Source organism: Micromesistius poutassou (assembly GCF_964030765.1).
Source record: "Micromesistius poutassou genome assembly, chromosome: 21".
Lineage (NCBI taxonomy): Eukaryota > Metazoa > Chordata > Actinopteri > Gadiformes > Gadidae > Micromesistius > Micromesistius poutassou.
In genome coordinates this window covers 6,163,778-6,176,315 of record NC_140291.1, presented here as the reverse complement: position 1 = coordinate 6,176,315, position 12,538 = coordinate 6,163,778, and the positions used below count along the sequence as shown (strand labels likewise).

The 12,538-nt window shown below is 47.2% G+C and overlaps 1 protein-coding gene across 1 annotated transcript in view; it reads right to left on the bottom strand.

The window, feature by feature from the left end:
* Positions 1–9,542: 9,542 nt before the first annotated feature.
* Positions 9,543–12,538, bottom strand: part of cpped1 (calcineurin-like phosphoesterase domain containing 1) — a 28,626-nt gene continuing 25,630 nt past the window's right edge. Inside the window, exon 6 of the mRNA XM_084485674.1 lies at positions 9,543–10,780. Within this exon, the coding sequence (XP_084341800.1) occupies positions 10,551–10,780 (230 nt within the window). The 3' untranslated portion in view covers positions 9,543–10,550. The remainder of the gene's footprint in view (positions 10,781–12,538) is intronic.

Sequence of the window (12,538 nt, the reverse complement as noted above, 5' to 3'; positions counted from 1 at the left end):
CTTTATTCTCCCACTCGTCGCACACAAAAGACTACTGGGACACTTTTAAGGTGGTAAGCGCCAGGAAGTTACGTCACGTTCTCGTTGAGCAGGTCGGCGTACCAGCACAAAAGGCCAAATGGATAGCAGCATTAGACATCATACTTTGGTGATCGGCTTCTAGGAAACGTAGTTGCCATGTTGATCTTCCGGAATCCCAGTGCACTGTTCCTTTTCAACCATGTCATTGCCGACCTCTTCATGCTGGTCAGCTTGCTGCTGAGGATGTAGTTAGCTGCTGTTCCATAATGTTGTTACACATTAATTCCATGCTGCTACATTGCTTACTGCACAGTGCTTGAGTAAACAGGACGCTAATGTAAAGCTGAGCCTGAATGGTTATATTGTTTCGTCCATCAGTTCATCCATCCGCTGTTCCTGCTTTGCTTATTCAAGAGACGTGCTGACGGACGAACTCGCTACTCTCACTCACGCACGCACGCACGCACGCACGCACACGCACACACACACACACACACACAGTTTATCAACCAGCCTTTGGAGCCCAGCTGTCCAAGACATGCTTATCACAGTCGTCCTAATGAATACACTACCACACAAGGAGACGAGTTGTTCCACTCGTATTGTTGCATTTGTATAATAGTCAGTCCTTCTATAGGGTTTTTCAGCCCTCAGGGAATAAATCAACTCGGAAGACGCAATGTCGGTATACCAAAAACATAGGCACGCCTTTGCCCACTCCCCTGTCCGCTAGTCCCCGGGCGACGGAGCAGAGGTACGGGGGGATATTAATATTTAGAAACATTGTTGGCGTGCGGCAGCCCGAAAGGCTTTTAAGCGATGCTCTGATAGTTTGCCGCGTTCATCAATGTGGCGCGTTTCCCAGCATCTCGCCGGCGGCTAATGTTCTTTGCGCCGCTTATTGCCGGGTAAAATGGCTCCATTAGTATTGAGGCCCCGCAACGTAATGACATACAGATGGGCCGCCGTCCGCCACACACACAGGCTCCGCTCACTTAGCGGCGGGAAGAAAAGTTCACTGACACACGAGGTGAGAAACACGAGGTGCCGCGTCTGCGGTTGTGTTTTCACCATTTGGGTTTTTCTTTGCCTTGTCTGGATATAGAATAGCATATAATGGAATACAACGATAATAGCCCTTAATAGATTAGGCTAGAACAGATGAACAAAGTTTGCCTGCTTTCAAGAGCATGCAGTGTGTGTGTGTGTGTGTGTGTGTGTGTGTGTGTGTGTGTGTGTGTGTGTGTGTGTGTGTGTGAGTGACAGAGCGAGAGAGAGCGATATTGCGTGTGTTGTGTCTGTGAGTGTGTGTTTGTGTCTGTGTCTGTGCGTGCGTGTGTGTGTCTGTGCGTGCGTGCGTGTGTCTGTGCGCGCGTTTGTGCGATAAAACATATGTCCTGTTTTGCAGGCATACCTGTACTGTGTGCGCGTGCAGGAACGCGACGCAATATATTTTTGGTAAATATTTGTGTGAACGTAAACCGAAAGCCCTCCCCTCTCTCCCACCGCGGGGATAACGTCCAGCGCTCACTCAGCTGTGAAGGAAAAGCTCCCGCCAGGCCCCACCAGAACCCCACAGGAGACGGTGGAGCACGGCGATACGGAGGAGCAGACAGCCACTCAGACCCAGACGGAGAGCCGCTGACGCACCCGTGGCTGTCGCCGCCACCACAACCCATTACAGGGAGATAATCCCGGCCCTGAGAGCCCACACACGCCGGGGTAAGAGCGCGCGTGTCGGTCGCTACGCCGTGACAAACAACAAAATAAAGAGCCAAAGTTCGCCACAACACAAAGGAACAAAGTTCACAGAAGTATCGATAAAATAAATGCAAAAAGAAAATGCATTTTTTTTTTGCATCTCTAGACTCTCACCCGCCTCCTCCCCTTAATGACATCACTTCCTGCCCTCGTGCTCGAGTCTCTCGTGCTCCGTCTATACGAGACGGCGGGAGTGACGGTCGTTTAACGGCAATCAAACGGTCACTCTGTCGGAGTAAACGGCGCGTGGAGGCATCGGTGAGCGCCTGAGAGAGTGGGAGAGAGTCCAGTCGGTGGAGGTGTGAAAAACGGCTCTGTGGGTGAAATGTCACCGAGAGAGCTCTCTCTCTCTCCCGAATCTGACTGAAAGGACGCCACAACCACAACCACAACAACAACAACAACAACCAAATCATTGTTGAAATCCACCAGGCACAACAATGACGAGTATATGTCAAACTGTGTCACGTGTTCACTTCAACAGTCACTTGTGTTGGAAATTACTTGAAATTACGAGTGTCCATCCATCCACCCACGGCTCAATTAAATGGGTCTTTTTCTCGCTCTTTAAATCAATTTGATCCAGAGAGAAAAAATGGCGAGAAAATCCCTTAAATTCCATGACTGCAAAGAAAAAGGAAAAAAGCAGATATGCACACACTGTTTGAAGACCATGAAGAAAGTTAAATTTGGCATAGAATGTTACCTCATGAGTAGGAAAGTAGTGTGGAAAATCTTTGATCTTCAATTTCCTCAGTGACTTTTCTTGTGTTTGTGTGTGCACATTGTGTGTGTGTGTGTATGTGTGTGCGTTTTTGCGTGTATGTGTTTTTGTGTGTGTATGTGCGTGTGTATGTCAATGTGTGCGTGCATGCATGTGTGTGTGTGTGTGTGTTTATATGTGTGTGCGTGTGCATATGTGTGTGTGCGTATTTGTGTTTATATGTGTGTGCGTATGTGTGCGTGCATGTGTGTGTGTGTGTGTGTGTGTATGTGTGTGTATGTGTGCATATGTGTGTGTGTGTGTGTGTGTGTGTGGTATCCACCTGTGTTCATTACCACCTGTCAAAGGGCCCGGTCAGCTGCTGGGGGCCGAGACGGTCACGGCTGCCATCCTCATGACCACGGGGCCCGAGCCGCGGGGGCCCCGCTGCAGCGTGACCGGGAACAGAGAGGTGACGGATGAAAGAGCGGGAGTCGCCATGGAGATGATAATTCATTAGAGGGCGGGGGGAGGGGGGAGGGTTAGTGGGGGTCCAGGGATGATGGTTTCCCCCAGTTCATCCACAGAGCAGCCGGCTGGGCCTGCTGGGAAACCTTCTGAACACGAACCTGCGGTCACCTGCAAGTACATAGAGGCCGATTCATAGGTAACACTAATACCATGAGGATACATTACTTACCCATTAATGAACATTAGTTCATGCAGTATAATGCATTATTCTATAGAATTGGCATAGGGGTTAGGGTTAGTGGATTACGGTTAGGGTTAATCTCAACAGAGAGATATCTGCATTAGGGTGCAGAATCCATAGGCAACGGAACAAGATTTCGTGGTCGGAAGCGTTCTGGTCTCGGCTTGTAGTCTGTTTGTACTCCTAGCACCGTTGACCAATCAAGTTTGAGCATGCGTTGGGTGCGTTGCAGGTAAACACTCCGTGAGGAGAGTAGCAATCTCGAAGTCCATCAACAACCGACGAGGATTTGTGTTTTTGTAAGCTTTGATCTCTTTATGGAGATTGGGCAAACTGTCGTCCTGACCTGAACCACACACAACGTTTTAGACAGTTAGAGGGAAGAGGGAGTCCCTTATCCGATATCCTGCTACACAAGATATATTGTCCGTTGTCCCCAGCGTTCATTTGTCTTCAGATGATCTGGTCTCCAAGTTCAGGATGCTATTAAATAATGTATAAATTAACCCCTAAGTTTACATGAACACCATTAACTTAGTTAACATGAACACCATTGTAAAAATGAACACCATTATTAAATAGTTAACTGTTAATTAACTGTTAGTTAATGCTCATTGCTGCATTTAATACATGTAGCCTTATTGTAAAGTGCTACAAATTCATGGAACAAAAAGGATGAAGAAAATGATGCTAATGATAATCCTATTGCTAATAATCATCATCATCATCATCATTATAGTTTGAAGAACAATAACAATCAATAAATGCAATAATAAGAACCTAAATCAGGAATTTAGTGACATTCAGGTTTTAAAAACAGACAACTTGTGTGTGAACTTGTGGACTCGGTACCCAGTCCCTCGCTCCCCTCATCCTGTCACCGGGGCCCAGCACGGGGCCCCCGGTGGATGAATGGGGCCGCCTCAGGATCTCTGCTGCCCAGATGTCCCCCCCCCGCCCCCCCCCCCCCCCCCCCCCCCCCCTCTCTGTCTCTCTCTCTCTTTCTCTCCACCGGTCCACCTCGCCCCCAGCCAGGTGGGGTGTCTCTCGCCCAACGCAAGGGCCTGATTGGATATGCCAACTTTAATTTACCGCCCCGAAAACACCTGTGGACACAGCGGGGGGGGGGGCGGGGAGTTAGCGAGCGAGGAGATTTAACTCCGGAGACAAGCCAGGGCGTGGGTGAACGGCAGCTACGTGCTGGTGCGTCGGCTGTTGGGTTCAGAGTGTGTGAATATCTCACGCGCTAATAGAGCTGGAAGGGAAAGGTGAGACGCCCAGGGTTGTAGCACAAGATGGGGCAGAGGGCTTTGGAAGCGAGAAGGAATGCGGTTTGAACGCCACTGGTTTCGTAACTAATTTACAAGCCATTAATGAAAGAAGAAATATGCAATTTGGGACGAAAACTGAAAAGCTAAATGGTGTTTTAAGGTAATGAAGCCAAATGAAGTGGGAGAAGGGACTTCAAAACATACCCAGAGATGAACGTTTGGTCTGAACAGAAGGAATTAATGTAGTCCTTTAATATGGGGTTCAGTTTGTCTCTATTTTTCTCTGCTATTGGTAATGAGAATGTCCCTGTGTATCCCACACTTCACTGGACAACAAATCAGTACACAAATGAGTCCTTTAATTTGATTAATTGTGGCTTACTAAAGAGAAACCAAAATACTGCAAGTTCATGTCGACCTTTTCTGCTTAAGCCACTGAACAAATCATGTGAATAAGCTGCAATTACGCTAAAACTACACACATTCATAGAAGCTAATTCTTTATTTGGGTAAAACATTGTGATTAAGCTTTTTACTCAAGTCATTGTTTACCTTACAAATCCCCAGATTACTTAAGTTTCCCTCAAGACTTTAGGCTATACATGAAACAAGGTATCAAAACTAAACCCGTAAAAGTCCTCGAGCGATTTGACTAAAAAATGACATAAAAGTCATCGTCTATTTTAAGACCCTATTAGGAATCGTATCGTGTCATTGAGATGTCAATGCGAAACAATCTTTGCTCCCTAACTTTTTTAACAGCCCTGTTAGAGTTTGTTTGCCTTTTGTTGTATAATAGGCACATATTCCATGCAAACAAACAAAAACCTCTTCATTGTTTACTGAGAAAACGAAAATATACACCCAAAAATATTGCGAAATATAAATCTCCCCAAAGAAAACCCACTGCAGGCCCTGTTCTTAAAGCACTTAGCAGGGTGTCCGTGTGTTGTTAGAAGTCTGTCAGGAGTGTTGAGAAGCAGTGAACCAACATCCACCACCAGACAGGGGTTTGGTTCGGTCGATTAGTTCAACTGACACAGTGAGCAACATCCCTCCACAAATCCCCTCCTGCCTGCCACCATCTGACATGAAGGCCTCTTTGTGGGGAGGGGAAAAACATATAAAATGTTTCACCTCAGCACCCTTTCATGTCCGGATCCTCATATAACATATCCCCCACCCCCCACCCCCCCCCCCCCCACCCCCCCAAACACCATTATTGGGAAACATCAGCACCATCTTCTTCTTCTAATGGCTCTAACCACTAAACTCTCCCCACAGATAGAGAGAGTGAGAGAGATAAAGAGAGGAGAGGGATGGAAAGAGGGAGAGAGAGAGACAGTGAGAGGGAGAGGGGGATAGAGAGATGGGGAAAGGAAGAGCAAGAAGGCGGGAGAGTGAGAGAGAGGGAGAAGGAAAGAGAGAGAGAGGAGAGAGATGGAAAGAGAGAGCGAGAGAGAAAGAGGGAAAGAAGGAGAGGAAGAGAGGAAGAGAAAGAGAAAGAGGGAAAGAAGGAGAGGGAGAGAGGAAGAGAGGAAGAGAGCGATAGAGAGTGAGAGAGAGATGGAGAGTAGGTAGAGAAAGAAAGCGAGAGAGTGAGAGAGAGAGGGAGAGGGCGAGCTTGGGTGCTTCATGGCTCGTGAACGATGAGTTAATGGGATTATGATGCCATCGGGGCGAGGGACGCGAAGGTCATCTTGCGGCTACCTCCAGCTGCATGTCCGTGCTGATGTTCTCTGGGTGTTTCTTAAGACACCAGATGTCTCCCCCCCCCCCCCCCAGACCCACCCCTTCCTACACTCACCCAGCCCTGACGCATCCATGGAGCTTCACGGGCCACTGGCCACAGCGTCTTCCAACAGCCACACTGCACTCAAACGCATGGGGAGAGAGGGACAGGGGCGTGCCGTCGTGGGCAGATGGTGGTTACGGGGGGGGAGAGGGAGAGATGGCGTTGGCATCGTTGGGCTACGTCACCGCGCTCCTCTTGGGCTTACCAGTGATGTGTGTGTAGGTGTTTTCGTTCCATTCACAAATGTGTGTGTATGTGTGTATGTGTGTGTGTGTGTGGGATTGTTGATGTGGATGGAGTGGGTTCCTTCAGTGCAAGCCTGCGGAAATCGGTCATTTGTCCCTGTTCCTGTACAAGTATGTACAGTATGCATGTGTGTGTCTGTATGTGTGTATACGGACATGTAACTTCATCTGTGTGTATGTTCGTGTGTGTGTGTGTCTGATTGTTGATGTGGATGGAGAGGTTTTTTCTTGTCTGTGCGTTTGTCTTTGTGTTGCCTATGTATGTATTTTTCGGTGTGAGTGTGTGTGTGTGTGTGTGTTTGAGATTGATAATGGGAATGGAGAGTGTTTTTCATTGCAAGTCTGCTGGAATCTGTCCATCACTTGCCTATGTATGTATTTTTCGGTGTGTGTGTGAGTGTATGTGTGTGTGTGTGTGTGTGTGTGTGTGAGTATGTGCATATGTATGTCTTTGTGTGTGTGTGTGTGTGTGTGTGTGTGAGGTGAGCCTAAATTAGCGGGTGGGGACACACTGACAAGGCCTGGGATCAATAAATAAGAGCGGGCTGTCACAGCTGAATGAATTCCCTAAAACGACCCAGGGAGCAAAACCAAGACTGACAGCTTCCATCTCTCCCCAAGCCGCCATTTTGCAACTGTCCCCATTTTTGTTTCATTTTTCACTTTTCTGTGTGGGGTCGTGTTTATGTGTGTGTGTGTGTGTGTGTGTGTGTGTGTGTGTGTGTGTGTGTGTGTGTGTAATTCCTAAGTCAAACGACTTGTCAAATAAATTGAGAGAAATCGTATATATCAGCCTGGCTCCGGCCCTTTTGAACACACATACATAAAAGAGCCATCGCGTCTATGACAGGGACGACCATCCGTCATAAATTTGCCCCAATTGCACAGCATGGGAGGGAAGCGAAGAGCCGACGCCCACACTGCGTACCGTCCCAGACTACCTCTGGGAGGACACGGACGATGTGTGGATGTGTGCGACCACCAAATGATAGTAGAAGAAGAAGAGAGAGAACACAAATGCAATTAAGTCAAATTCAACTTCGAGAATTCAGGCAATTTTGAATGAGTTAACGAGGTAGCCAATGGGTCTCCTCGGCCAAGCACGTCCTGGTCTATAAAGTGATCCAGACCACCAGCGATACTTTGTGCGGTGGGTCAATGCGGTTCATGATGGTGGGGATAGAGCAGAAGCAGAAGAACATCCCTTATGCGATCATAAATAAACATAAGTAAATAAACAAAAGCAGAAATCGCTGGACAATCTCCCAATAGACCGATCACAAAACTGCATATTTTCAGTGGGCGTTCCGGGGGCCAGTGGGCATTTTCAGGCAAGTTCAGGGCTGGATACCACGCTACAGATGATGGATTGACCCACATTGTGTTCAGAATAATTGTTTTGCAGATGTTTGAATCCTAAAAAGTTCTGCAGTAGTTCCCTTTAACAAAAGAACATTTTCTGTGAAATTAGTCTCGTGAGAAACTTGCCAGAAATCATGTGATTACGAGTTTTCACCCGAAAGTCTCCAGGCTCTCCAAAAAAGTTTGCACCTAATACAATGCTGGAGAAAAATGTGACTTTGGCTCCGCAAAGCTCCGGGATGTAAAAATAGAGAACAAGACCTGTCTGGTCTTGAGTCTTCACCTTTCATTTCACACGTTGGAAACTGATTATTCACTCTTATCTACTCTCCCTGTGCCACGTCTCACTCCTCACTCCATCACACCACGCAGACACAGGAGTCCTCTGGCGTGAACGGAGGATAGCTACGGAGAATCAGCTTCCGTTGTCACCGGATTACGTTCCCTCAGCAGAGTGGCCGCGTGTGCACCTGTGCGCGTGCTCGCACTCCCACACGTGCACGGACAAACACGTGCACGGTCACATGTTCATGTGCAAACACATGCACACTCACACGCGCACGCACAACATGGTACACAGACGGTTGCTATGACAACTGTTTCATGGTGGGTGAGTTGGGTGGGGGGGGGGGGGGAGCGATAGAGAGAGGAACAGAGATATTGCATTTAGGTTGGAAGCATGTAGTGGACTCACATGGAAAGTTATCATATTGCGAAAAATCCTGGAAGGAAACACAAAAGCATCCCCGCCCTTCCTCTGTTGCAGCATCCACTGCCCTCACAACAATCTTAATATCGTTACTGGCGTTATACCCCCCCGGTTATACCACCCCCCCCTCGATTCTCTCTGGTTAATTACAACGCTGGGGCTGGGGTAGTGGTTCCCATGTCGCTAGGTCTTAGCATGTTCCCACACACCGACGCCGTGCTGAAAACACATCATTAACGTATTAGCCCCATCCAAAAGCTCTCTCAGAAAAATAAGCAGTAGTGCTTGAGGGGCTCGGTTGTGCCTGAAGCCCTCTTACGCAACGCCGCCGCCGCGCAGCGTAGACAGGAGTGTGTTTCTGAATCCCAGCGGAGAGCCACCAGTCGGATGAGCCAGGTGGGGGTTTTTGTGGGATTATGGGGGTGTGTTAGTGTGATGTAACAAATACAGACCCGCCGGCAGAAGAGTGCGGTGGGGGAATAGAGGTGTCCTTTTGTCTAAGATCAGCATCTCATGTTTATTTGAAATGGTGTATGAGGATTATATTAATACTAAGCTGGACTGATAGAGCACTTTTCATTTGGTAACTCGAGGACGCTTTGCAACAGGAAACTACGATGCTAAAATGAAATGGATAAGAAAATGATAGACATGTATGATGGTTTAAATAGTCCAGTACTTTCAATAGTCCAGCACTTTCAAATCATGCATATTATTTTCTTTCTCTCTTCCTCTCCACCCCGCTTGCAAGATTTTCCTGATTGACTGATTGAGAGAGAAAATCCCTCGGTTGAAGTAGCTACAAAAGATGATTTTTTTTACTGCACTTGAACACACTCCTTTAAAATAAGTTTCAACCAAAGTGAAATAGCCTGCATCATTCTTTGATATACTTAACAGACACGCTTGAAGTGACCACTAGACTTTAAAAAAGAAATCAGCATACAAAGTTGTATTGTTTGAGTTTTTTTATTTAATTTCATACAGACTAATTTTAGTAACACTTTGATTATGCTGTGCAATGAAGTCTCCAGGAATGTCTGTTGTGTTCTACGTAGTTGTCAGGCATGTCACCAGACGTACCAAAGGCCTAAGCTTAGGAGCTACATATAGATTGTTAGCCAATCAGATCGTCTGATTAGATATCACCGGTACTACCACTCTACCACTATTCAGCGACGGTTCACTTAAGCACAGACACACATTGTAGGGATATGAACTTAACTATTAGACGTCAAACTGGTTTTGAATAGTCATGTTATAGCTAATACTCAGTAGCTGTTTCATGACAGATGGAGAGAGGAAGTTTGATCTGGTAACATTAATCAAATCAACCCCAATCGGCCTTGGGGTTGATTCTGATTCTGACATTCTGATTCCGTGTCCGGGCATATGAGCCCCCTCTGGCTAACACGACAAACGACCAAACAGAAACGATCAGCTGAGGTGAACCAGCATAGCTTGTTAGTAGCAAAGACCTCGACAGAAACATAAGCTGCATAGTTGTGAGACGATAAAGCTTAAAGCTATAACATTTTTGTGCTGACCTTCTTATTGTTATTGTGCATTTCTTTTGAACAGAAAGGGAATAAAAACCTATTATGTATCACACACTAAAACCACCAGTGCGATAACAGCTTGCAATGCTGTTTGCTAAACTTTAATGGAAGAACCATTGTTCACTGTCCTAGAGACAATGTAGTATAAAGTTCCTGAGGTATAATAAGGAAGTATTACGATCCCCCCACTCCGCCTCCCCCTCCACAATCACCGTTCAATCGTTATTTCACAACGGATTACAAAATCAAAACAAAATCAAATACTATCATGGCAGTCGAACCGGCCCTAAATCGAAAAAAAAACCTGTGTGATTGGTTGTCGAGACCGCAGCCGTCATCCCGATTGGTTGGTTGTCACAAACCGCAGCCGTCATCCTGATTGGTTCGTCACGGCCCCTTTCCCATTGGCCGGTCACGGCTGCTGCAGGAGCTTCCTGAGGTCGAGGTCCATGCCCTGGGCGGCCAGCTGCTCCAGGCCGTAGTAGCGGTGGAGGACGGCATCGGCGGTGACCACCACCACCCGCACGCCGTGGGCGTCCTCGCCCAGCTGGCAGCCGATGGCCGAGCTCACCACCATGTCCAGGCCGTCGTGGGCCCCGCCCGCGTTGCGGTGGTAGTGGCCCGAGAACACCGCCTTCACGCCTGGAGAGAGAGGGGGAGAGAGAGAGAGAGAGAGAGAGAGAGAGAGAGAGAGAGAGAGAGAGAGAGAGAGAGAGAGAGAGAGAGAGGAGAGAGAAGGAGGGAGAGAGAGAGAGAGAGAGAAGGAGGGAGAGAGAGAGAGAGAGAAGGAGGGAGAGAGAGGTAGAGTCATCACAGGTCAAATTCAATATTCAATATTAAACGTTCTTTTTTTTCATGCTTATCCTCTATTCTCACGCTCCTTTTCCCATCAAAAACTGAAGAGAGAGAGAGAGAGAGACAGAGAGAGACAGAGAGAGAGGGAGACAGAGCGTGCAGAGAGAGAGAGAGAGAGGGAGATAGGGTTTGATACGGAGCGTCTGAGTTCACCTCGCCTGACACGCACATGACCGGACGTTGGGGCTGATGCCGCGTTACACGTTTTAGTCCTAAGTGACGCACGGCCGAGGCAGAGCACAACAAAGCCCCTAAAAGCATATAATCAACATCAGAGCAACCGGAGAAACATCTAAGTGCTGCCGGTGCAGTGCGGCGATACTGGTAGTGCAGAGCTTTTTCAGCGCGCTCTTTCTTTTTTTGCGTTAAATAAGCGAAGAAGATCAGAATTGTTTGTTATGTTCATTATTATATAAGGGGAAAGCTGGGAGAGAAAGTAGTCCGGGGAAATTAGACGTGAGATCTATTCCTCGGCTCGTACACTAGGCGGTTCCTTTGTGTCTGCCTCGCTTCATGTGGAGATCAACCCTCAAAGCTCCGTTTTCTTTAATCATTCAGTCACGCTGCCGCTCCTTGTGACTTCCAATGGGTATAAATAGAGGAAAACTTGCAGAGAGATATAGAAAAACCCATAGCGAGAGGGAGAGGGGAGAGAGAGAGAGAGAGAGAGAGAGAGAGAGAGAGAGAGAGAGAGAGAGAGAGAGAGAGAAGGACAGAGAGAGAGAGGGAGAGAGGGAGAGAGAACGAGAGAGAATCACAGTCTGTGATGTGTTATATTACAGAAAGCAGCCACTTTAAGGAATGCTGACTGTTGAAAATGATCATTTGTTCAGATGAAAGTGGCAGAAAAGTTTGCATCTCCGTCCCTCAAAGAACCCTTCAAACTTTGTGCGGCATAAACCAGGGTCACAGGGACCCATCACTTGTAAATGAGCCTCAAAACAGTTCGGCGCAGTGACCAATGTAGTGCTCTGAAAACACTTGGCACTGCGCTAAATGACCTTTAAAAGGAAAGACCCACACTTCATCAGACGCTTTTGTTTATCAAATGCCTCAAACTCACCAGTGACCATTTACACTTCTCGCTCTGTGCATTTGCATATTTCCTGAGCAGGCGTGACCTCTGAAATGAGCTGACTGTGTGCCTTGCAGAGCGGGCCAATGCTTCCCTGGTGGTCGCGGAGGGAGTCTTTTTTTTTTTTTTTTTGGCCGTGACTTTGCTTCAGCTGATTGGGCTGCTTCGGCGGCAATCCCCAGAGCATTCCTCAACGCCTAATGGGCTTGTTGCAAGGGAGTAATTACCGTATGCCGAGAGAAAAAAAGAAAAGAAAAAAAAGAGTCAGGCCTTGCTTAGTATTTTGTGCATGCATTTAGGAGGGCACCTACAAGCGCTGCTTCAGTTCAGGGAAACTTCTAGAAGAGAGGAAGAGACGAAGGACTGGGCAAAATTTAAAAGGAGCATCAATTAAAAATAAGTAGAAGATACACACACATATATATATACATATACAGTATATATATATATATATATATATATATATATTA